This window comes from Triplophysa dalaica, chromosome 23 (assembly GCF_015846415.1).
Source record: "Triplophysa dalaica isolate WHDGS20190420 chromosome 23, ASM1584641v1, whole genome shotgun sequence".
NCBI lineage: Eukaryota > Metazoa > Chordata > Actinopteri > Cypriniformes > Nemacheilidae > Triplophysa > Triplophysa dalaica.
The window spans coordinates 11,382,534-11,408,449 of NC_079564.1; the positions used below are offsets into that span (position 1 = coordinate 11,382,534).

General features: G+C 35.9%; 1 protein-coding gene across 1 annotated transcript; it reads left to right on the top strand.

Annotated features, from left to right (window-relative positions):
• The first annotated feature begins 1,031 nt into the window (after nucleotides 1-1,031).
• itgb1a (integrin, beta 1a) lies at nucleotides 1,032-23,982 on the top strand. Its single transcript, XM_056738411.1, is given in 18 exon segments — nucleotides 1,032-1,328; nucleotides 13,723-13,789; nucleotides 14,134-14,219; nucleotides 15,879-16,098; nucleotides 16,227-16,397; nucleotides 17,305-17,543; nucleotides 17,733-17,888; nucleotides 17,984-18,025; nucleotides 18,027-18,080; nucleotides 18,659-18,748; nucleotides 18,820-18,960; nucleotides 19,058-19,260; nucleotides 20,139-20,377; nucleotides 20,493-20,715; nucleotides 20,812-21,044; nucleotides 21,352-21,518; nucleotides 22,306-22,383; nucleotides 22,709-23,982. Coding segments are annotated over 16 exon segments (2,409 nt in total). The 5' UTR covers nucleotides 1,032-1,328; the 3' UTR covers nucleotides 22,709-23,982.
• The last annotated feature ends 1,934 nt before the right edge of the window (nucleotides 23,983-25,916 follow it).

Below are 25,916 nucleotides of genomic sequence, written 5' to 3' on the forward strand. Positions count from 1 at the left end.
GTTTAAACTCAAAAGTGGTTAGGCCTACGTTAAGTGTGGTTATTCATAAAAATACGGCTTTGGTCTTTCTTTTTGAGGCCACGTTATATGTTCATGTTTCTGCTGTTCATTCATAATAAAGGTACAGACTTAAAAGGCTCAAATGGTGCAAATACATATTTTTCTGTGTGTTATAACTTGGCCATGCATGTATTAGACACGTAAAATGGCAAAACAAAATATGCATTGTATTGGACTCACAGGAAGCAAGTGGGGGCCTTGCTCAAGGGCACCTCAGTCGTTGCCGGCACTGAGATTCAAACCGGCAACCTTATTGTAACCAGTTAGACTCTCTAACCATTAGCCCATGACTGCCAAGAGGAGGCACAAATATTTACGGTATGTGGAAAATACACCGTATTATGACTTTAAAACGTGTATACACATTGCACATGTAAAACAAACGATGGCCTATTCGTTTTGTCCGTGTCATATGAACCCTTTAATAAAGACTTTTTGTCATTGCATCTGTTAAGCATGTGGTTCTGGACCATGTCTTAATTCCATAAATGGACTAAGAATGAATGCCCGTGTGATGGTAAAGCCATAACAGACGTGTTTCCATTTGCTGCTCAAACACCAGAACAGAACAGAAATTCACGTAAATAAATAAAGGGAAGCAGGTCCTGAGAATGCCGCTAATTGATCTATAAATAGCCTCTTTGTTTGGTCAGGAAATTAAACGGAGGGCTGGGTAGCAACAGCAAGAGAAAAGTTATGAATTTGGCCTATTGTGCAGATTATTTAAGTTAAAATACTAAATAACTAAAGTTAAATAGTAATTAGAAATTATTTATCTTCTATACTGAAGAAGAAAAACAGAAAGTAATAATCAGTACAAACAATCTACATAAAGGAAAGAATAAAGCAAACGGAAACAATTCCTAACACAATTCCTAACTTTCGATAGTTTTTGCTAAAATGAGGGCGTGACGTCATAGAGCAGAGCTGATGGCGCAGTGAGGTATTTCCTGTAGGGGCGGGATCTGCAAGAGGGGCTCCTCTCTCTCTCTCTCTCTCTCTCTCTCCCGTTTGCTGACCTCATACTTTTTCATCCAGACGTTTATCAAGACTTCTTTTCCAATTCATACGTGCCGACGATCAAAGGCGCCCTTAACTTTTTGGAGTGTTTTAAAGCGGACGGATACAACATGGATTGTTTCGTGTGATTTGTTTTCACTGAAGGATTTATAACCAGCTGTTTTTGTTGCGGATAAGAAGGACAGCCTACACGTTGACAAAAGACGCCTATGAGGCTTCGAAAGTGAAGAAGATAAAAAAGCCGCAAGGTAAAGTTGTAATTATGTCTACCGAATGAAGTGACACTATTTTCTTCGCGTTTCATTTGAATTTGTTCAAAGAAAGTGATAAAGTGGTGCCTAAAGTACATGTTTGTGTGACGTAAAGAGCGTGAATAACGGTCCGCGTTACACATATTTCTGGGTGGGTTTATAAAAAGACGTTCAGCTTCTGTAGCTTTAGTGCTTCATGAAACGTATTTTGCTTTTCTTCTTCACAACAGGACCAAAAAGGCTAAATTGACTTTTTCTGTTGTATTGTTTTTTAGGTCCCATCTGTTTTCTCCATCAATAAATGTAGCACAACCACACTTGTTGATAAGAGAAATGTTTGTTTTTATTATGTCCATTTAACTTGCCTTCGATGAACATTTTTAATAATAAGTGTCATTCCTTTATTTATTTGTGTAAGTAGCTGTGATTTATCTATTTGTTGAACGTGTGTATGACGTCATAAAACGTTTCAATATCTAGTATAACGTCATGCAACACATTAAAAACCTTTTAATCAGTTGCTTGACCTAAAATATATGCAAAACATTAATAATTAACCAACTAATGTAACAATACTGATGCTTCTATTGACTTCAATTGGTTAGCTAATGAATTTGGTCATTTGCTTCCAACGAAAATGCATTTATGTGCTAGTGTGTTGAACAATTTCTTTGATATTGATTTGGACTTAATAAGTCATTAAATATCCCTGCTAAAGCCTTACTTAAGGTCTTTTTTATCAATAAGTGTCCAGATAGTAAAACATGGTCTACCCAGTTGTTATTCTTACAGATGTTAATTTATTATATATCTTTACCCAAGTTTTAACTGAGAAGTATCCGTTTACAATCTGCTTCTAAAATAGGACCAAAGCGTAAAACTCAAAGTGATATTTCAGTCTTGCTAAAGCTCTCAGGATCATTCGAAATGTCAATAAACCAGGGAACTGCCTAATGGACGGCACAAACTGCATTGATCAATTGGATTCAGTTATACCCTTGTACCCATTTTAATCTCAAAAGGACGTCTGCTTCCTTTGTCCTGTAGGACAAGCGTGCATCTGACAGGAGAGCAGATTTTTTAATCATGTAAGTGGTGGGTTGGACTCTAGTAGGGGGAATAAATCAGGTGTATTTTGCTGTGTGGTCAGTTGCATCTGTTAACTGACTATACATGACTTTTAACCTTAACAACAGCTGACGGACAGAAAAAAATAACTATTCCTGGACCTTTAACAGAGCAGATGTGTCCTGCTTTTATTTATGCTAAGATGGGCATTCAAAAATGTCAAAGTGTTGATGAAAACGCTTAAGTAGACGTGATGTGATAGTATCACTCATGCGTGGTTTGTTTTTCTTACAAGAAGTTTGTTTTTGTCGGGGTGAAAAGGAATTTATAAACAAACTGATATCCAGCGTTTATTTTCAGACATGAGCGTTTTGAGAGTGTACCACCTTATAATTACTTGAAGTTCAAAATTATTGTAAGTGTCTTTCACAGCAACAGTTTAGATATTCACTATTATTATTCCTATTTTATATTTCAGAAAAAAAATAAAATATCATAAATGTATACAAAATAAACGTTGTCACATATTGTGTAATATAACCACATAATTCAGCTTTAGATCAAAGATCAGGAAAGAAATAAGTCAATTCATTAAAGAGTTTGATGTGTATTATTAGACGTAGCCAGGTGAACATTATTTACTCTGGAAATCTATGGAACTCTCCAAGATTTCCAAGCATTGTTTTCCTTGCAGGTCCGATTACAGTGCAGAAAGATTATAAACAATGTATGGCAGCCATTTTGAAAGGAGCTTTGTGTCCAGAGGGTGCTCCACTTTAGCATCTGTTGTCTTTACTTATGCATACATTATATAAGGACTCTCAAGAGCAGGGGTACTTTTGAAAGTATCTGAAACCTAAGATTAATTCTCAACCAAAGTCACAAAGTAAATATGGTAATACCGTGTGGTTTACAGTATAATATTTTGTTTAATAATTTATTTTGATTAAATACATTAAAGGCTGTGTGGGTTTTTGATAAACTGTCGGATGTAAATCTTAAAACGTGTGTGAAAGACTGTTATTATATATGGAGAATGCTTTGGTTTTAAAAATGAATTAATAATATTTAGCTAAATAAGATTATCTTCTTGGTGTTTTTGTTTTTTGGGTGCTTATGTATATTAATAATTTATATTATTACTATTTTCTCTAAAAGGTAAACATTTTATTTTGTTTAAAGGGTTAAACGTGAGCTGTCTCCATGCTACAGTCTGTACATAACTCATTCAACCCCTGTTGAATGTTCAGTTGAATACATGGAAAACAGGCCCTGTTCTAATCTGATCTTCTTGTTTGCCCCCTCCCTGTTTCCTGTGAGCAGTCTGCTCCTGCATGATCTCTGTTCTCGTTGCTCTTTACCGATCAGCCAATGAAAAATACCCTTTTTTCGGTGGTGTACAGTATTCAGCAGTATTCAGCCAACAGAGGTCACCTAGGAAATTAGCTTGAAATTGTCCTGTGATGGCATGTGGTAAATGCAGTATTGTGTAAACTCTCGGCTGTTTAAATGATCGCCATGTCAAACTCATACACGAACCTCAAGAAAACAATATATTATTAATATTGTAGTACGTGCTTCACTTGTACTCAGCATGTTATATATTAACACATTTATATTTGCCAGCTGAAGTACTGCACCATTAGCCTTACAATGCAAACTTTATATAAATGGTTGAATTGTAACCAAACAATTGACTAACAGTTGCCCTCATGTAAACTGCATTCATTGCGGTAGAATTGTCCAAGACTAAGAAAAGCTGTTACAAAACAGATTTATATGTTCGAAAAATACTTTCCAAAACCTGTATGATCGCTGGGGGAGTGTGTCAAGCACAGAAATATTACCTAATACGCCCAACTCGTTTTTTGACAAGTTGACCATGTTAAGCATGAGAAGACAGAAGTCAGAATGCATGACACACCATTGCAGAATCCCTTTAAAAAACACTATTATACAAATAAATATATGTGAATAGTTTGGTTCCAAAATGTGATAACTCTAGAAAAATCTAAAATCATGTTTTTTTATTGTGAATTCCAATTAATATCATTCCAACTGCACCGGGTTTGCTTTGAATTAAGACATAATAACTCAGCAAAAACAGCTAACTCACACTATAAAACTTAATAAAAGCATGATATCATAATAAAAAACATTATTTTCGAACATTTAAAAACAGAGTCATCTCATTCTGGAACCAAACTCTTTATACAGTATATATTAATTTCGCTTCATAGATTTGCTTAGTTAGACATTGGCGATGGTTCACATGTCATAGAACAACATTTTTTTGTCTAAATGGTTTCATAAAAAAAACATTAACATATGAAGAACATTTCTGTTCTACAAAAGTTTTATTTTTGGCAAACAAGGTTTTTCAGATTATAAAAAGGTAAGAAAGAGATGGTTCATTAAAGAATCTTTGACCGAATGTTTAATTGTGGAACCAAAAATGGTTTTCATATGGCATGGCTGCATAGAACTTTTATGCACCCTTATTTTTTTGAATCACACTTATTTAAGAGTATATGCTCATTGCCACTGTCATCTAATAATCTAGATGATTGATATTCTTTGGAACGTCCCATTGACACAAAGTTCCGTTGGAAGTGCCTTGAAAAACTGGTGGTGTCTTGTTTTATGGCCAGGGCTTCACAGAAGGGGGCCTCTGGCTTTTAGCCAGACTGCATGCTTCTTTCCTATGTGATCCTAGTGGAAGATTCCTGCAAAGCAAGAGAATTAAAGCCAACGCAACATTTTAAAGGGACTACTCAGGCAGAAGCAGTTGTAGTAGGATGGCCCTGGAGCCTGTAATGTCTGCCACTGGTCTCAAAAGCATAATAAATCACAGCCAGTGTATTGTATGCATTATATGTGAGGTAGTATTTATGGGTTGATTCTAACCATCCAGCCTTCAATTGAATTCATTTGAGTTGAGTATAGTTTGTTGGAACTGGGGGCGATGCTGGGAATGGGGGGTCCAATTCTTTGTTCTGGTTTTAGGGTAAACACATCTCATGGATTCCAGGGTATTTTAAGGAAGATGGTTGAGTTTGTGGTTTGCTACAGATGAAATAAAGGGGTGGTGCTCAGGGTGGGACCAAGATAGTTGCAAAAAGACGGATAAAGAGTGGGAGTTTAGTTATACTTCAGTTTTAAAGATCAATTTTACTTTTATGTCATCTTGACATAGGACCACTGTAGACTGATCACAGGTTACAGTGTGGCATATTAAGAATATATTATAACTGATCCTAAAGCGGGATAGTAAAATCAGAGATTATTTTTTCTTGGCACCATTAAGCATCAACCCAGGACACGACTGCTCCACTAAAAACCAGTCAGAACACCCTTGCAATCACATAGCAAGGCTAGCAGTGTAAAATGTAAAAATCTAGTTTCTTGTTTACATACTGTAAACATGCATTATAGACACAGTTTTGTTCATGTCGATTTTGAATTGTGGTAGGTATTAATGTCCAATGGAGCAGAAAGTGGTATTGACCCATTATGACTTTGAGAGATGGGCATTAGCTTTAGCATGATCAATATTTCCCTAAAGGTTCCTTTAATAGACAGATAAAAAGCAAAAGCCATATTCACAGCTTGACTTTGTACCTTAGGTATAGAAACAGGTCATTTGTATTCTTTACAGAATACTTTTATGCCGTATAAACTCAGCATTTAAAATAAAAGTGCAACATAATGAACATTTTAGCCTTTAATAGTTACATAAAGAACCTTTAAAGTGATAGTTCACCCAAAAATGAAAATGCTTTCTTCATTTACTCACCCTCTTGTCATTTGAAACCTTTATGACTTTCTTTCTTCAGCAGAACACACAAGAAGATATTTAATTCACTTCTAATGTATATGAACACAAAACCAATGTGAATGGGGTCAACTTAACTACATTTTTCAAAATATCCTTTTTGTGTTCTGCAGAAGAAAGAAAGTCATACAGAAATGAAAAAGGGTGAGTAAATGATGACAGACTTTTTATTTTGGGATGAACTATCCCTTTAACATCTACAGAAACATTTGGTTCCTTTTAAAATCGCTTTCTAAATTAAAAAAATATAAGAAAGAAATATTTTTTACTGCTTTGCTGTAAAGAAACCCTTTGTAGCGTCATCATTTACTCACCATCGAGTTGTTCCAAATCTGCTTACGTTTCTTTGTTCTGAACACAGAGAAAGATATTTGGAAGAATGCTTGTAACCGAACAGTTCTTGGCCACCATTTATAAGAGTATACACCAATAAGCATGCTCCAAATGTTCTTTTACTGAAGCTTGTACTGTAATGCTAAGTGTATTGTGGATTGGTCCACTATAGTCTGGAGTGATACAGGTCTGTCGGTACCGACCTCTGCAGTCAAGAGCAAGGTGTCTTAATATATGGATGATAAAAGGGCGGTTTTCTGGACAGGGCTTAAGTCTCGTCCCAGTCTAATTTAAGACATTGTTTCCGGCATAATAATTTCACTGTGGCATGCCACCACGCCATAAATCCACCCTGCCATGACAACAGTGATGCACTGTTTTCCATTCATTCATATTTTGTCAGGCCATTGTTGCTAAGTTTGCAAATGCATATAACAAAAAACTTTGTGTCTTTTTGGATAAACTGTTCATTCGTGGGTAAATTGCCTCTCCGAAGTCTCATTTTCCTGGTGCAGAAAACGCGTCTGTGAGTGAGCGGCAGACTGCAGGGAGAAGCCAACGACACTAAATGGAAAGCCTTCAACCTTAAAAAGCATAACAGCTAAGGCTTATGCCTTGGCTTCTGCTCTTTAAGGTATGTGTGGTGATTTTATCAGACGATGTGTCTTGGTTATAAAACAGAACTGTCAACAGAAAAAGAAAATATGTAAATGACAACGGCAAGCTGTATGTAATGTTCAAAGAGTAAAATCAAAATGGGTCTGAAGTTACAACTTTTGATGCCTACACGCGCTCTTGGAACTTTGATAATTCCCACTTCAATTAAAGGGACAGTGCTCTTTTAATGTTAAAAGATCCTTTTCATATTGTAGTGCCACTAAATCATTAGTAACTTGTTACTAAATAATTTTTAATGTTCGTAAATACAGACGTTTCGGGTTTGTGGTGAGAAATATCCCACTTCGAAGGTGTCTTGAACGCAGTATTAAAATATGTCGAGAATTTTTTTATATCTCAAGATAATTACCAGCAATGTTTTTTTGTAAAGTATGTTTTTAAAGACTTTTTAAATACCCCAATTTAACCAAGGCCTAGTCCTGGCTTAAGCTTGTCCCTGTCTGGGAAACCGCCCCATAATGTTGATGACAATTTGGTTATATTCAAATGAAATGAACACATTTTATTACATTCACTAAAATACAAACCAGATAAGAAAACGTAACTTCAAGAATCTTCTCTAATAAAGTTGAATCTTCCTGTTATCAGTAATAATATTTCCTTGAAGTGTGTTTAGATATTGTTACCAAACCTTTTACTGTTTGATAAGAAAATGAAAAATAGATCTTCAAATGAGCAAGAGAGGGAGGAAAGGAAGACTTTCCTCTACGCTGCAGGCATATTGTTAAACCTGGACTTCATTACACACTCCCACTCTTTTTAAGGAATATTATGTCATGGTTGTGTTTGGCCAACTTCTAAGGAAAGAGGATGAACTGAACATTTGTGGGCATTCGTTCTAATACCTCTTTCCCAGTCCAGAGTAGAAATGGATGAAAGTCTGGAAGAGAAAAAGAGAGAGAGATCTTTCCACGGAGCAGTTTGGTGATTTGAAGTCTGTCTGGACTGTAGGTGGGTTCACAGTGTCCCAGAGCGGAGGGCTTCCTGTTATTTTATCTTCTTTCCTTATTTGTTTTTAGGACAAAATATGCTTTCACTTTACTGGGACTTAGGTCTTGCTGTTTGTGAATATGCCAAAGAAAACAACTAGAAGAAAGTTCAAAAACACTCCAAAACGATTTAGAAGATGACTGATTTCTTTTCATTTATTATAATTCATGACATTGTTGTCTTCAATGTTCTCATCAGCCAGTGATCCATAATCTGCCAAGAAACCTACCAGGCATTTCAACACTGTTTGGATGGTAGACTTGGTGTCACTGGGATACACGGTGTCCACCCGCTTACAGATTACATCACCAGCCCAAAGCGGCACCGACCCCCACCGTCAATTAAAAAAAATGATAGTAATAAATCACTTAGTTTAGTTAAAGATAAGACTGCACATCTGAATGCGGCTGCTGCATTCAGCGTAAGCGGAACAAGTGTCACAGCAAAGATCAGCAGCAGGAGTCAGATTTTCTTCATCATGTGAGGAGAGTGAAGTGTCGACTGACAAGATGATGGCGGAGGCTTTTCTGGCAAAGAAGATATTACTTTGCCATTTATTTTAAATAAACTTTTATAATTTCGTAATCCTTTCTTATTTGTTTCTTATTTATTTGTTGCACAATGTGTGCGGTGATTATTAATTTTGTAAGGTCTATGTGAAATATAAGCAAATGTCATTGTACTTTTTTTAATTGTGTGTTTTTATTAAGAAAGGGCTAACCCTAACCGCAACATCCCAAGTGGATGGCGATATCATTCCCATGATGCTTTTTGTGACCTCACCCCTGCATTCTTGTGTGCAGCTGTGAAACCTCATTGAGCAGAAACAGATCATGTTATTTTCTGCTCTACACCTTATTCCTTAGTCCACACCACTTTTTTTGTTTGAAAAGCATTTTCTCTTCGTTTGACCTTCTGTTCACACTGAGACTGTTTTTGTTGATGAAAATGAACCTTTTTGGAAAAGCTCTCCTCATACATTTGAAAACACTGTTTTTACATTGCAATGTGGACTATGAAAACAGAGACGTTAGGAAATGATGACACATTTTAGTTATGTGACGCAGGTGGTGCTTCATAGGCTTATAGCTTCTAAATAGTGTCCAAGAAATAGTAATTTATTGGTGAACCAGATAAAGTGGCTTTGACTTAACCTCTGAGAGCCTATTAGTTAAAGGCACAGTACACCCGGAAATGAAAATCTGTCATCAATTTCTCACCCTAGATTGTTCCAAACCTCTGTAAACTTCTTTGTTTTGTTTAACACAAAGGAAGATATTAGGAATAATGTCAGTAACCAAACAGATTTTAAATTCCCCCTATTTACTGCCATAGTAGGGAAAATACATACTATGGGAGTACATGGGAGATGAGATCGGTTTGCTAACTGACATTCTTCCAAATATCTTCCTCTGTGTTTAGCAGAACAACGAAATGTATACACATAAATGGAAAAAAAGCAATGAAAAATAAATGGAAAATAAATGGAAAAAGCAATGAAACAATCAAGGTATAAATGATAGGTAAAATAAGACTCTGAAACTTACATCTGAATAAGGCTTTATCTAAATGCCATTACACCGATACTTAAAAGTGCCCAGATAAAGCGAGTGATTTTACTGGCACTGACTAGTTCAGTGTAACTGGAAGCTGTAGGACTGACTTGCTTCTGAGTTTAAATCCAGCGTGGCTTCAGCGAGTTACAGTAAACTCTTGGTGACACACGGGCTAATCTGGTCTTTCTGTCCGACATGCTTTCTGCACGCTGTGTGTATAAAAAGCACACACATTTACTCCTAGTGACTGAGCTACTCTGGACTTTCCTTGTGGAAAGACTGAGTGTAACAACCTTTAGAGGTGTTATAAGGTTACTTATGAATTAATCTCGACTGCCACAGTTCCCACAGTGGCCCGGTTAAGTGTTCAACAGAGTGGAATTTCTGTAAAGCCACTTCATCTGTGCCCATTGAGCTTAATGGAAACCACATGCACTGGATGGAGTGGGGGAGTAATATGCAGTTTCAGACTGCTGGACCCTGCACATGAGCTAACAGTGTTTTTGTTTCCAGTCAATTTATAACACTTGTTCTAGTTTTGATCATGATTTGTTTTAACTTTTCTTTTGACTTTTGGTTGTTTTTTATTGTAATTAGAGATGCACCGTAGTGTTGGGCGATATTCTCTATAGTCAGATCGTTCCATCGCCAGCCTGTGGATCGCATATACACAATAATATCGAGGGGGGCGAGAACACATTTATACATGACAAGCTGGATTTGTTGATAAAAACAGAAGCTTACGTGTCTAGAAACTGCTCATGTGTGGCTGAAATTAGCATTCTATCAGAGTTTAAGTTCAGTGCAGTTGGCAAAATTGTTACGTACCACTGCAAACTTTTAAACGAGAGAAAGTAAACTATTGCTATAAGTCAATATCATTCATCCGAATGCGTCATTGATGCCCGCATGTGCTGTTATTACTTGATTGCCAAAGGGAAACAACTCATGCCCTGGTTTAAAACGCGCATAGCACTTCCTGCGAGGAAAAGCCCGAGCCGCGCGTATCACAAGCTCTCTCGTGCACTGAAAACAACATTATAAACTCTCTGGCTTGAAGCAAAGCCCGAGATAAAACTCAAAGCCCGCACATTATAAACTCTCTGGCGCGAGGTAAAGCCTAAGCGGTGTGCATTTCAAGCTCTCTTGCATGAAGAAATGCGCAATGCATGTTTGTAATATTGATTTGCAACAAATTTTGGCAAACAGCCTTCTATTGTTTAGGGAATCAGCTATCGCCGATAGCTCTGAGGATCGTCGATACACGATAGTATCGGCAATCGGAACAACCCTTATGCACCGATTTATTAACCGATAATCGGTATCGGATGATAAAAGCACTTTTTCACTCTACCGGCCGATGATCAGGGCTGATATTATCCTGTCAATCAAAAGAGGACGGAAAATTGCATGGAATTTTTGCTCCATGTTTAGAAAATGTTTAGAAACATCTACAGTTTCATGTTCAATACTAGTCATTATATGAATTAATAACATTCTGAACGTTAAGAAATATTAATTAATCACCAGACATCACTCTGAATAATCAGCTATCGGTGGAGAAATTTTGTATCTTTGTATCTCTAATAGTTATATTTCAATAGTTTGAATCTGGGTGATGTAATGATAAATTAATGTAATGTGCTTGTTCAATGGCTTTTACTTGGAAAGAAATGGAAATCTCAAAAAAGTACCACCAAAGGGTTCTCTTTTAAAATGTTAATGTATATGATTCTGATAACTTGATTGATTTTGATGTTGTCAGCTGCTGATAATTTAAAGTACAATTCACTTTAAAGTTGTCCCGCTGTCCTAGCTAATCTGTCCAAAGTGCTTTTAAGCCAAACAGAGGAATCATTTATTAACCAGACACAACAAAGTCATGTGGGACACACCAATCGATAATGCTTTACCTGGCAGGATGGCGAACAGCCATTTGTTCTATCAGCAGGCAAAAGTGCTTAGAATCCATTGAGAGAGATCACTGCGAGCCAATTTTACAGGAACCTCTTTCTGCACAAAATGAGCCATATTTTTTTATAGCTATAATAAATGTCATGAAACAACATTATGAGTCAGTTCAATGTCAATGTGGTGTTGTACTGTGGATAAAATAGCATTGTGTACATGGTCTCTTATACAGCATGTCATTTATAGTCCAGGCCTGAACCCCAGTTCTGTTATAGTTCTGTGACATTCATCTCAATGTCAAAAAAGTCATAATCGACCTGAATTGACCCAGTATTATTTCTGGCAGAGGAAAGAGCTTTGAGGAAATGACCTGACTGCTGAATGACCGAATCACTTTTTTCTAGAAATGGCATTCGAGAGGAGTTATTTAAATAAACCCAGCCAGCGGTTCCTCTACCTGGGGCTGAGAATAGACATAGAAACTTAAAATAAACGTAATCTAAAGTATATTTAAAAGGATAGTTCACCCAAAAATTAACGTTATGTCATCATTTACTCACCCCTTAGATTGTTCAAAAACCTGCATACATTTCATTGACCTGCTAAACACAAAGGAAGATATTTGTAAGAATCTCATTAACCAAACATTAATATCATCCCCAATTGAATCCCAAAGTTTTCATTTTCCCTACTAGGGCAGTTAAAGGGGGATGAGTTGGATGTTTGGTTACTGATATTTTCCAAATATCTGCCTTTGTGTTTACTAAAAGTTTGGGTGAACTATCCCTTTAAGTACACTTAAGAAAATGTGAAGTACTGTATGTTTTAAGTATACTTTGGGTAGCATGTATACTAATATCAGTGTACTAGTAGTATACTGTAGGTCTTTTTGTAAATATAATATTGAAATAAGACATGGGACTAAATTGACTTAGTTTTTTGTTCATATAAGTGTATAGTCAGCATGTTTATGTGTAACAGTAATAAACTTTGAGTAAACAACTAGTTTACAACTACGTTTTTTTATGTTTGTACTGCAACTACACTAGAAGTGCATTTATATAAATATACTGATATCTTACCAGTTCAACAATTGTAGCACTTTTTGCTTTATCAAAGTACATGTTTAAGTATACTCTCAATAAACGATTATAGTTTTTATATTGCAAAAAAAAGTATGTTTTATGTCAACTTTTTTATTTTTTTATGTTTGAATATTTTTATATTATTCTTCCACTTTGAGTCTACTGGAGTGTTCCTATTACTTTATACATTTTCGCACAGTCCTAATAATTATTTTTACATAAAGCATGCTTTAAACTATAATTTAACTTGATCTAAAAATATATCTCAATCAAGATATTTTAACGTGTAGCTAGAACACAATGTGCACGACAAGGAGAAATAAACCAAAAGGGGTTCTTCAATAAATCCACAAGAGAACAACTGAAACAACACTTAACATCAAACAGTACCGGACATTGAACTAATGCAAACACATGTCATAAGAATACTTGTAGTTTTAAGTATATTTCTTAGATATACACAAAGTATGTTTATGAGAAGTACATAAAAAGTAGACTGAAAGTAAACTTGTTTATTTTTTAGTTTAAAAGAAGTAATAGCACACTGGAATCAACTTTTTTGATTCGATCTATCTCATCGCTGCTGTCCTTCTGAAACATCGTATCTCCATATTTCTTGATGTTTTCTGTAAATCATTTTTATAAGTCTTCACCCTTTATGTTTGTCACTGGGTTTTGTAAATGTCTATCTAATAAAAAGTATTGAAAAGTACTGGTCAACTTTCCTGAAAAACAATGAATTTGGACATCCGTGGTTTCTGAAGAACTGCAGCGATATGCTAAATAACATGGTATTTTGATACATAGGTTGTGTGTATTTACATGCCACCTTTCTATAAATGGTATCTAAAAAGAAAGTGGATACCATGCGGTACAACATTCAAACATCATGTTTTTGTTGTAATGTTTATGCTTCTTTTTTTGTCTTGTTTCAGATGGACCTGAAGCTACTTTTCATATCAACATTATTAGGCATTGTTTGTTACAGCAGTGCACAGCAAGGTAATGTGATGTGTTTTTGTTTCAGTTGAATCAGCTCACTCAGTTTTATACAGCTACTGTGGAATTCAATCAGAATTAATAAAGGCTCATTTATAGGAAGGATAACTTACTGCCCCGACTTCAGTAAGCAAGGCTCTTGTTCATGGTTAAATACTGAAGTCATTACTCAGAGCTCACTCCATCCAGCTTTTATCCGTAATGGAAAACATAGAGTACTCATCTCTGGCATTAATTACAGTGTGACAGAGTAATGTAAATGAATTCTCAGTCATCGTTAGGGTGCTGCACGATGATTTTATGCCTTTGCAATGCATGATGGGATGTGGCTTTTGTGTTTTCTGCAGAGGGCAATGAGTGCATCAAAGCCAATGCATTATCCTGTGGAGAGTGTATACAAGTGGGGGCTAAATGTGGCTGGTGCACTGATGCAGTAAGTAGCGTTCCAATACTTTGATCTCCTTTTTTATCTTGAACACAACATTTCAGGAGCACATTCACTAACCAGATATGTTGATTTATTAATTATTTTGAGAGAGAGAGAATACTCTTTACTCATTGCATAACTAATGCATTATTTTTATTACTGTACAAGAATTCCAGTTTTGCAATTTCGTTGCCCAAAAATCTGTTCGGCCTGTGTAATGTAAAGGGTCATATTCATTCTGGATGACACATTCCTGTTTTCTCTTCACGCTTGCAAAATAAAATTTGGATATGTGTAATGTCAGTAACACTAATGCCATAAGACCATTGACATTCCACTGTGCTTCCAGACTGGAACAGCGAGGTACATTTAGGAATGCTTGTTGTGATTACACAGGACTCCAAAGTATCATATTGCATTGGAACATTTGCATCATTTGGGGACATTGAAAGAGAGTGTAACTATTTGTTAGCTAAATAAAATAGTGCACCAGTAAACTTCTTATTGAATGTTTTTTTATGTGTAGGGATGTTTTGCACTGTTTAGATTATGTTCATCGCCATACAATATGTAACCAGTCAATGTTGATTTCAATACTACAGAAGAAACGAATACTTATTTCTAAATCTAAATTTCTAACATTATTTTAAGTTCCCGAGCAATTAATAAAGTAAACAAATAATTGCAAAATAAGAACAAAGAAACAAATTTCAAGCAGTAGAACAAAGACACAAATAGCTGAAACAAACAGTGCTTTTCATAGATATGAGTTTGGATCACAAAACCAGGTACTTTTTAAGTAAAGGACAAAAACACATTGTGTGGGTGAAAATTATAAATTTTTCTTTTATGCCCAAAATCATTAGGATATTAAGTAAAGATCATGTTCCATGAAGATATTTTGTAAATTTCCTACCTTAAATGTACAAAAACTTTATTTTTGTGAGGAGATGGCTTGTCATATTTCCCCTGATAAACAAGGCGATTTTCTCAATATTTAGATTTTTGGCACTCTCAGATTCCTGAGTTTTAAAAGGTTGTATATGAGCCAGATATTGTCCTATTCTAACAACTCATGTATCAATAGAAATCTTACTTATTCAGCATTCAGATTATTTAAAAATCTCAATTTCGAAAAATTTACCCATACGACTTGTTTGTTGTCCAGGGTCATATATGATTTATATATATATATATAAATATATATTATTAGTCACCCTTTATGTTTGTCATTTGGTTTTGTGAATATCCAATAAAAAGTATTGAAAAGTATTAAAACTACATGTAAAGGTAAAACGTTATAAATACTGTATTTCGAAATGTGATGAAACTGATTGGAACCACCTTCCAGCCAATCGGAATCGAGTGTTCAAACAGACCATAGTATAAAATGTTACATTTGCACATGGTTTGTTGTGAAGTATATTAAAATCACCACATAGACATATTAACAACGTTAAAAACTTGATTTTCACCCGGGGGGACTTTTTATCCTAAAGCTCCAATCCATACCTTCACTATGCGTTGAATACAAATTCCTTAATATACTAATCTTTACAGTTTTGAAGACTTATTTATGTATTTTTAAACGAACAAAGTAGCCGATTGCAGCTTTAAGTTAGCTGTGTGCAGTACCAACAGTTTTCTGCCCTCTGTCTTCAATAGGACTTTCTTAAACAGGGAGAACCCACATCGGCCCGCTGTGATGAGCTGGAGTCACTCCTAAAGAGAGGCTGTGCGGTCTCCAAAGTCGAGAACCCTCGTGGGAGTCAAAAGACCCTCAATAACAAGCCAGTGACCAATCGCAAGAAAGGAGCCGAAAAACTCAGACCCGAGGACATCACACAGATCCAGCCCCAGAAACTCAGCTTGAAACTCAGATCTGGTAAATGTTACATTCAAATTATTAGTCATTGATCCATTAATTTAATCTTTATCGATCTGTGCAGAGAATTCTGGGAAGAAACACTGTTTTTATCCTTGTTGGAAGTTTAATGGATGTTATTCCTGTAGGTGAGCCTCAGAATATTAAACTGAAGTTCAAGAGGGCTGAGGACTATCCCATTGACTTGTATTACCTTATGGACCTGTCCTACTCTATGAAGGATGATTTGGAGAATGTAAAAAACCTGGGGACTAGTTTGATGCTGGAGATGTCCAAAATTACCTCAGATTTCAGAATTGGTGAGCCTATTGAAATACTTGTGAAGAAGAATACTTTTCTGTAGTGTACCCTCATACCCAGATATATTTTTATATATTTACTGACAATATTAAATCTATTGTAATACATTGTTAATATAATATAGTGTATGAAACATAATAAATAGTTGCGTTTCATGAATTGACCAATTTACAATATGTAAAAATGTATTTTATTTATTTTTTATTATATTACTTTTTATATGATATTATTTCTTTATTATATAATAAATGTTAATTTATTATTTGATATATTGCGTTATTAGCACATTTCTATATATTTTGTAAGGGTGACTATAAAACCTTGGCAGCATTTTGCAATTACTGTAGAGATATAGTTATACATTTAATGTATGTCAATATAATGCATGTATTTTACAGTATATCGTGTAAAAATCTCGATATCAGATTTTCACTGCCAGCTAAATTTTCGATATTATCACGGGTTTTTATTGTATTTTTTTTTTCAAAACATAACAAATGATCCCATCAGCGAAATTCATCTTTTATTTTGTTCGATTTGTGCTTTGTTTGTTATTTGGACAAAAAATCACACACATAATACAAGTGTATGGAGACAGAGAGAAAGTAACTCTTGAAGCAACATTTGGATGCTTAATAGTTTGCGATATTTCAATTTGTGTACAATTAACAAAATATCGATCTTGTTTTTATCATTCTTGTTTTTTAATATTGAGGTTACTGACCATTTAGGTATATTGTGACACACTGATATGCATATGTACTTTCACATTGGTAAATGTAGGAGAAGCCTTTAAACAAGTCTCTAAATTATCTTTTAAATTCTTTTAATTTAAAATAATTATGAACTGTTATTATAGTGCTTATTTAGATGACTTTTAGGCTAAAATTACTCAATTTCTGTCAGGTTTTGGCTCTTTTGTGGAGAAGACCGTCATGCCTTATATTAGCACCACTCCAGCCAAACTTCTTAACCCTTGTACCGGTGACCAAAACTGCACCAGTCCCTTCAGCTACAAAAATGTGCTGAAACTCACTAGCAATGGTCAGCAGTTCAATACTCTGGTGGGCCAGCAACAGATATCTGGTAATCTTGACTCACCTGAGGGAGGATTTGATGCTATCATGCAGGTGGCTGTTTGTGGGGTGAGTGAAAAACAAAATGAATCCATAATTTGGTTTGTTTGTTTTTAAGTGCTGCTAATATGAGGAGATTTTTTTTCATCATTATTTTGCTCAGGGAGATGGTGTACAATGACTTGAATCCAATCTGTTTTTCTACTTTCAGCTCTGTGCTCCTTGGCCTAATTTCTTTTCTTTTTTTTACCTTCTCAGAACCACATTGGCTGGAGAAACGTCACTCGTTTGTTGGTGTTCTCTACTGACGCAGGTTTCCACTTTGCCGGAGATGGAAAACTCGGTGGAATCGTTCTTCCCAACGATGGGAAATGCCACCTGGAAAACAACATGTATACAATGAGCCATTATTACGTATGTTTATGACATTCAGATTCTCTGGTTTGTCAGACTGATGCTTGTTTGACAAGTTAACAGAGGTTTCATTTCTGTCTTCTGTTCATTTCCAGGATTATCCCTCCATCGCCCACTTGGTTCAGAAACTGAGCGAAAAACAACATTCAGACCATATTTGCCGTCACGCAAGAGTTTCAGCCTGTTTACAAAGTAGGTTTACATACTTTAGATGACTATCTTAATCGTGTCCCGAGGAAGATCATTTTGTCATTTTTCTACTTTGTTGCAAGAAAGCCATTTGATTTTTGATTTTCCACCTGCCTTGTTGTCTATGCCTCAAAGATTTCTCAAAATTTCTCAAACTTTTATATAGTTGTGGTGTTTGCTAAGGACAGCATCACCGTTTGTCACCATTAGATGAGTAAGAAATGCTCTCTCTTTTGTAAGTCGCTTTTTCTCCAGAAAATGTAAAAATCGAATGTTTTTCTGTGTGGATTTGAAAGACTTTCCTAATGGGTAACCTGTAATAACAAACGCATCTTAAATATTTCATTATTGGTAACACAGTACAACTCACAATGTGTTTCAGGCATCTGAACAGTTTGAAACCCACATCTCTATATTTGGAAAAGCCACAACCCCTAAAATAGTTTCTCACTCCCAACTTGGAGAGACAAAGTCATAATTTAACGTTCCTGTCTGAAGGAATGCTGTAAAACAAACAGCCAGTGTCTATGCCTGAGGTCCATTAATGTTTTTGCATGTTTTTCTATTTCCCCTATCCACAGGAACTTAAAAACCTCATTCCCAAGTCTGCCGTGGGCACACTGTCGGCAAACTCCAGCAATGTTATAAACCTTATTATTGATGCCTACAATGTGAGTACATCAGAACCATGGACAATGTTTTGAAGGAATTTGACCATATACTAAAACTGGCTCTCTGTCAGTCTCTCTCCTCAGAGGTCATCCTGGAGAACAGTAAACTTCCTGAAGGCGTGACCTTCACATATCAATCCCACTGCAAAAATGGAATAGTGAATGATGGTGAAAATGGAAGGAGATGCTCCAACATTTCCATTGGAGATGAGGTGAGAACAAATCAGCCACGTCCTCGAATTCTCAAACTATGTGTGCATGAAATAGAAATATAATACAACATGTATTTTTAATTCAAATGTTTCCTAGGTATCCTTTAGCATTAATATCACAGCTCAGGGCTGCCCCAGACCAGGCAAGTCAGAAAGCATTAAGATCAAACCCTTGGGCTTTACTGAGGAGGTCGAGATCATGCTCTCCTTTATCTGCGAGTGTGATTGTCACAAACAAGGCATTAAAAACAGCGACCTGTGCCATAACGGCAATGGAACATTTGAGTGTGGAGCCTGCAGGTGAGAGTATACACATTACAAATGCAATGTTTGTTTAGTCTTTATATATAATTTATATTGAATAAGCTTTGATATTGTTCATTTTGTGTTTTTTGGCCAATGAATCACACTTCAAGGCTGTATACGGAGAGACAAACAGAGTTTGTTAGCATTGTGGCTTCTAGCATCATGTTATCATCGTGTTAGCAACATGATTACCATGTTAGCATCATGCTATCACCAAGCTTATTGTGTTAGTATGATGCTTGCAACATGCTTATCGTTTGAGCATTATGCTAACAACAGGCTTATTGTGTTAGCATCATGCTAACGACATGCTAATTTAAGCTAACAACATATTAAACCTGGTTTTCTTTAGAATTTAGCCTGGTTTTTACAGACTGGGGTCAAGTTATGTTGAATTTTTACTTACAACCTTTCAAACTATTTTAAACTCTTCAGTCCAGGCTTTGTCAAGCCAACATAAAGATGTTCTCAAACGTTTCTCCCTCTTGAAAAATAAAAACAAGCTGGTTCGGGTTAGGGTTTGTTAGGTATGTTTTGATGCTGGTTTGTGCTAGTTTAAGCTCCCTTTAAGGTTCCTTTAACCGGGTCAAACCAGCATCAAAACATACCTAACCGAGCATAAGCTGTTTTTTTCAACAGGATATCTAGTTTAGAATATCATATGTGTAGTATTAGGGTACTACAATATCAATAATCATTGTTTTAATATCATGATAATTTTCAATACCAGTATATTTTGTCACCACTAGTTTGTTCATTTATATCCACACAGATTTCAAGTAGAATATATACTGTTTTCATGTTGTAATGTAGATTTTCCGAATGGGTAAAAACGCACAATAAACTCACAGTTCTCACTGTGTTCCTTTCAGGTGCAATAAGGGACGTGTTGGACGACAGTGTGAATGTCGTAAGGACGAGGTGTCCACCGAGGACCTGGACAAGAACTGCCGCAAGGACAACGGTACAGACATCTGCAGCAACAACGGCGAGTGCGTGTGCGGCACCTGCGAGTGCAAGAAGAGGGACAATCCAGAGGAACGCTACAGCGGCAAATACTGCGAGTGCGACAACTTCAACTGCGACCGTTCCAACAATAAACTCTGCGGAGGTACAGGAAACTTTCGAGTGTTGACGCTGCATTACTCAATAGGCCATCAACAGAAAAAACTGAATATCTCAAATGTGTTTATGTTGATTCATCTAATGGTATCTCTTTCCTGTAGGACATGGCCGTTGTGAGTGCAGAGTGTGCAAATGCGACGCTAACTACACTGGAAGTGCCTGTGACTGCTCTCTAGACACATCTACATGTTTAGCCTCAAACAAGCAGATCTGTAATGGCAGAGGGACCTGCGAGTGTGGGACCTGCAGGTGCACGGACCCTAAATTCCAAGGGCCCACCTGTGAGATCTGCCCCACCTGTCCTGGAGTCTGCCCTGAGCATAAGTAAGTGACACTTTAAATTTCGATAAAAATATTCCTGCGATATTCCAAGTGAGTTTCATGCTGTCAGAATGCATCAATGACACATTTCTGTCACAGGGAGTGTGTGCAGTGTCGGGCGTTCGGCACAGGAGAGAAGAAAGACACCTGCGAGAGAGACTGTAGTTACTTTAACCTCATCAAGGTGAAGGACAGAGACAAGCTCCCTCAGCCCGTCCAGGCCTTCCCTCTTATGCACTGCAAGGAGAGAGACGCCAATGACTGCTGGTTCTACTACACCTACGCCGTTAACAACAACACTGAGAAGGAGGTCCATGTGGTGGAGGATTTAGGTGGGGAGATACAAAATGTATCTCATATATTCATACTGTAGTGACATTGTGGAAATCTTACAACGAAGCCAAAACAAAGCCATAGAAGAACAATTTTTGGTTCCACAAAGAACCATCTCTTTCTAACTTTTTTTTCGCCACAAAGAACCTTTTGTGAAACAGAAAGGTTCTTCTGATGTTAAAGGTTCTTTAAGGCATCGAAGAACCTTTTGAAGCACTTTTTTAGAGTGCACACCCTCATAAAAACAGATTTTCATTGGTATTTTTTAAAATGTTTGATGTCTTTTGATGATTTTTGTTTTATTAGAGTGTCCAGCTGGTCCTGACATCATCCCCATTGTGGCCGGTGTGGTCGCGGGCATCGTTCTGATTGGTTTAGCCCTGCTGCTGATCTGGAAGCTGCTCATGATCATTCATGACCGACGCGAGTTTGCCAAATTTGAGAAAGAGAAGATGAACGCCAAGTGGGACACGGTATGAAAGCTCACATTTAGCCAGAAAAAAAAGATGCATTTGATGATTTAAAAGCAAATAGTCTGTATTTCATAGGATCAAGATATCGAATTGACAGATTATATCATTATTAGTTGTTTTGGTATTAATCAGCTGACAGAATGTGTTTTGGGGAGCTGTGCTGATTTTAGGCAAATGTGGAGCTGGGAGAAAAGGCTTTTTGATTTTCAAGGCCTCATTTTTCTGGGTGTGGCCTGGACGGTTGCGGTCAATGTGGATGACTCAATGGCGCCCCCTGCTGTTTGAAACACTGTTTTTGCTCAGATTTGTGCGCTTTAGTAGTTGAGGCAAAAACAATTAAAATTTGTCAAAACATTTTAAACTTATTTTTATCTTTAGGAAATATTGATAAAATGTAAAAAGTATAAATAATCATTTTATTTTTAATAACGCTTCCTTAACAAATACTCCTTTATAGTCTATACACAAAACAATATTTCATGCAGGGCTTATATTTTTTTACACAGGTAAATGTTAAGTCTTTCATTCATAACTTGTAAACCCCAAACATGAAATGATAATTTTCTCAACATTCATTTTTTGTCCCTAAAGGTATAAACCGAAGGTTGTATACGTTCACTGTCTTGCATGCAGACAGTTTCTCTTTTTCGTCTCCATGCTCTGCATACTGTTTCTTTTCTCTATAAAATCACAACCATTGTACTTCTTGTCCTTTATATGTTTTCTATCATTTTATCTCTTGTATTTCTTTATTTGTCCTTCATATCTGCCTCCTTTCTACCTGTAGACAGAGAATCCAATTTACAAGAGTCCTATTAATAAATTCCAGAATCCAAACTATGGACGTAAAGCTGTTGCTCTTTAAGTTTGTATATCTCTCTTCTTTCTGCATTTTTTTCTAGTTTGTGCATGTGTGTGTAGCCAAGGTCCTTTTTCCTTATTTCGTTTTTATTTAACATCCCTGAATCGAAATATAGCCATTTTTTCATGCATCGGGTTGAAATTACTAATCTACTCCTGCTTGGGCATTTGACAGTGCTGTGCAATACTTAAATGTTTGACGAGACTTTTTTCTCTTCCTATAGATAGCAGGATGTCACACTTATAGCTGCATGTGTTGATGTTTTGAGTTTAAGTGCACTATACATTTGTTGCCTATTCTAAATATAGAATTTTTGTTTATTTCGCAGGGAGAAAATCCTATTTATAAAAGCGCTGTAACAACTGTCATCAACCCCAAATATGAAGGCAAATGATGGACATCGATGTTAACCTCAAGAGTGTTTTGGAAGGAATGGGCCGGGGGGAGATTCTATATTTTCCCTTACATTGTTTTTCACATGTTCATGTTATTCTTTTAAACACAATATCGTAGTTTTAGGAAGCAGTATCTTATCAAGGACTGTCTGCCCCTCATCCTTTGCAAAATGTGTACAGTTTGTATAGACTTTTTATTTACATCTGTTTATTTTAACATTTCTCTTTTCACACAGAACATAATCTTGTTTCTTTTCTTGAAGTGTTAAAGCATTTGACTTGAGGTGCAATGGGATGCTCGAATCCCTAAAAGATTGCAAAACCAACAACAAAACAAATGTCATGTTTAAAAATGTTTTACTATTTTTCATTATGTTTAAATGAAGTATCAATAGGAACCGTTATATATATAAGTTTAGTGGATACATCTTCTTTCTCATCATCACAGTAAACTGGGAAAGTGTGGCTTGTTTGTTAATTATCTATGCATACTTGTTCACTGTTATAGACTCTATCACGCATTCATGCCAAAAGCATCTTTAAGACAATTTAAACATACTGCTTGTAGAATGGCACGTGTGTAGAGATCAGAAGTTTAGCTGAAAATATGGTCTGTGCATTTTATATGTTATGAAAGGATTATGTGTTGAATTATCATGTAACTCTTGATGAGTATTAGTGTATTCAGGTGATATCCTGTAGTATGAAGTTCACCGGTATGGAAGACAAATGCCATAAAATTGCTTACTAGAAATGAGCAAAATCTACAAATGAAGGTTTTTAATATTTTGTTTAAGTTGGCATACTTCATCATTTCTGTTATTTGTAACTAAATACACATCAATCTGAAGTTGTAATGATTCATAAATATGAAGTAAGAAATTATGCTGTATGAGGCAAAAATCTTTTGAGTAAGAGATACTTGGAAAAATCTGTAGGGAAATGAAGAATTGGAGATGTGCGGATGTTCATATAATACTAAAAGGTACAAAAGTCCCGCTTTTTATATTATTGTATTGGAATGTAACAGTGAGTTGTTAATTTAAATATCAGAAGAATTAAGACATAATCACGGAAGGAAAAAAGAGATACTCTGTAAAACACCCCTGTGCTAAGTTTAACATATTAGTTTGGTTTAAAGTGCCTTTTTCTGGTATTCTCAATATTGTCATTTTGAATGTATTTATTAAAAGAAAATATAAAATTACTGTTGTATGCGTTTCTTTCTAACAACTAGATATTTTTATTTAGCCTACCACCTGAAATTTCCTGTAGTCTCTAATATTCATTTCTATTACACAGTGCTCTGAAATACTCTCTGATTGGCCAATCGCTGCATTCCAAGGTCTGATATTCCCATATAACAACCGGTCAAAACTAATAAAACACGGTAACCCGGATGTACAAATGATTGAACAAAATTGCCTGTTCATGGCATTTGAATGTTGTGTCTTACCTTAAAACTGACAGTAAAAAGGTCTGAATTCGTAAAAAATTATCGAATCAAATATTTCAAATCAATATTTCATGTTCAATCAGTCCTGGCGATTCTGCTCCTCTGACACCAAATGCTTTTTCAGTCACAATAAATACTGCACTGATCTCCCTGTAGTGTCCAGCTCCTGTAGAATAGGAGTGTATGTGGATCACAGAGCAGGAATGTTGTTCCTCTGACACAATCACCCTTATACACACAGTCCAGACAACATTCACTCAACCACTCAACCTTATCACTGTCTGGTGTCTGACATTCTTCCAAATATCTTTCCTAATCTTGAGCAGAACAAAGACATGTATACAGGTTTGGAACCACCTGAGTTGAGTAAATGATGACAGAACTTTTTCATTTCTTTCATATTTCTTTTATAGTAAAGTGTAGGAACAGACTTCAACCAACAGAGGGCAGCTGTAGATAAAAAAGAAACGACATTGGACGGCACTGCACATTTCTCTAAGCGTCTCTCACAATGAGCCTTATCCACACAGTCCAATCCACATTCACTTAACCTCTCGATCCAGTTTTTGTTTTTGTTTTGTTAAAACAGGATCCACAGTGAAATTGTGTCGTCTCACTAAATAGTTCACAGAGATTATACAAATATGAATTCAGGGTTATAAGAATGATTAGATATACTCAGTGGCGTAACTACAGACAGTGCAGCTGCAGAATATAAACCAACTAAAATCATTATCCTTTCAATTCATTAAAGTAGGCCTGAAACAGGTTTTCAAGAAATTAATTAAAAATAGAAAGAATTTATTGTTTATAGTTTCAACCTCACTTAGAGGTTGGGTAACAGGGTTTGCTAGTTTGATATACACACGTCAATCCAGTCCAAACAGAGGTTCTTGGCTTTTTCCCCATTTATTAAATCTAGACAATTGGTTGATACAACATTGATTAATATTAAGAGACAATTTACACAAATGTCAAAAATGTGGTCAAAAAAGGCTTTCTACAACAGAAAACATAATATTATGTGGTCAAAATTATGTCTGACCCACTCATGTATGTTATGACATTTACATTTTGTTAATTTGGCAGATGTTTTTATCCAAAGGCCATATAGGAGGATTAAAGCTGGAGTAAGCAAGGGAGAGAATGAACGAAAATACAAATAAATTAGACATAAGGCATAGACAGTTATTGGCCAAATAAAAAATAAAAAAACTGCATTCCTCTGCGGTTAGTTTCGTCTTAAACGTCTATTTTCATGTGCAAAACAAACAGCTTGCCGCAGCTAAACATATTAACGCACATAATGTGTTAACATTCATACAGTTAAACTCCAATTGTCCATCTGCACTTATGTTTTATTTAACTTGTGACTGACTTATCTCCCTTCGCTATCATATGCTAACGTTATCCTCCTATATATACGGTATATTTACGTCTATTCAGACTGTTGATATATATTACTTACATCGGCAGTTTTGTCTCATTCAGTCGATCTCGATCACTCTTGAGGAAAAACTTTGAAGCTAATCCTGCTTGTTCTGACCCAGATTGATAAAGCACTCCGGCTTGAAGTGATTCGTGCAAACAAACAGGTTTCTACATTTGGTTTCTGATGGATTTCCACTGAAAATAAAATAAATCCACCTGTCTCTTCCTAGGATTGGACTCAGTGCAGCGACTTC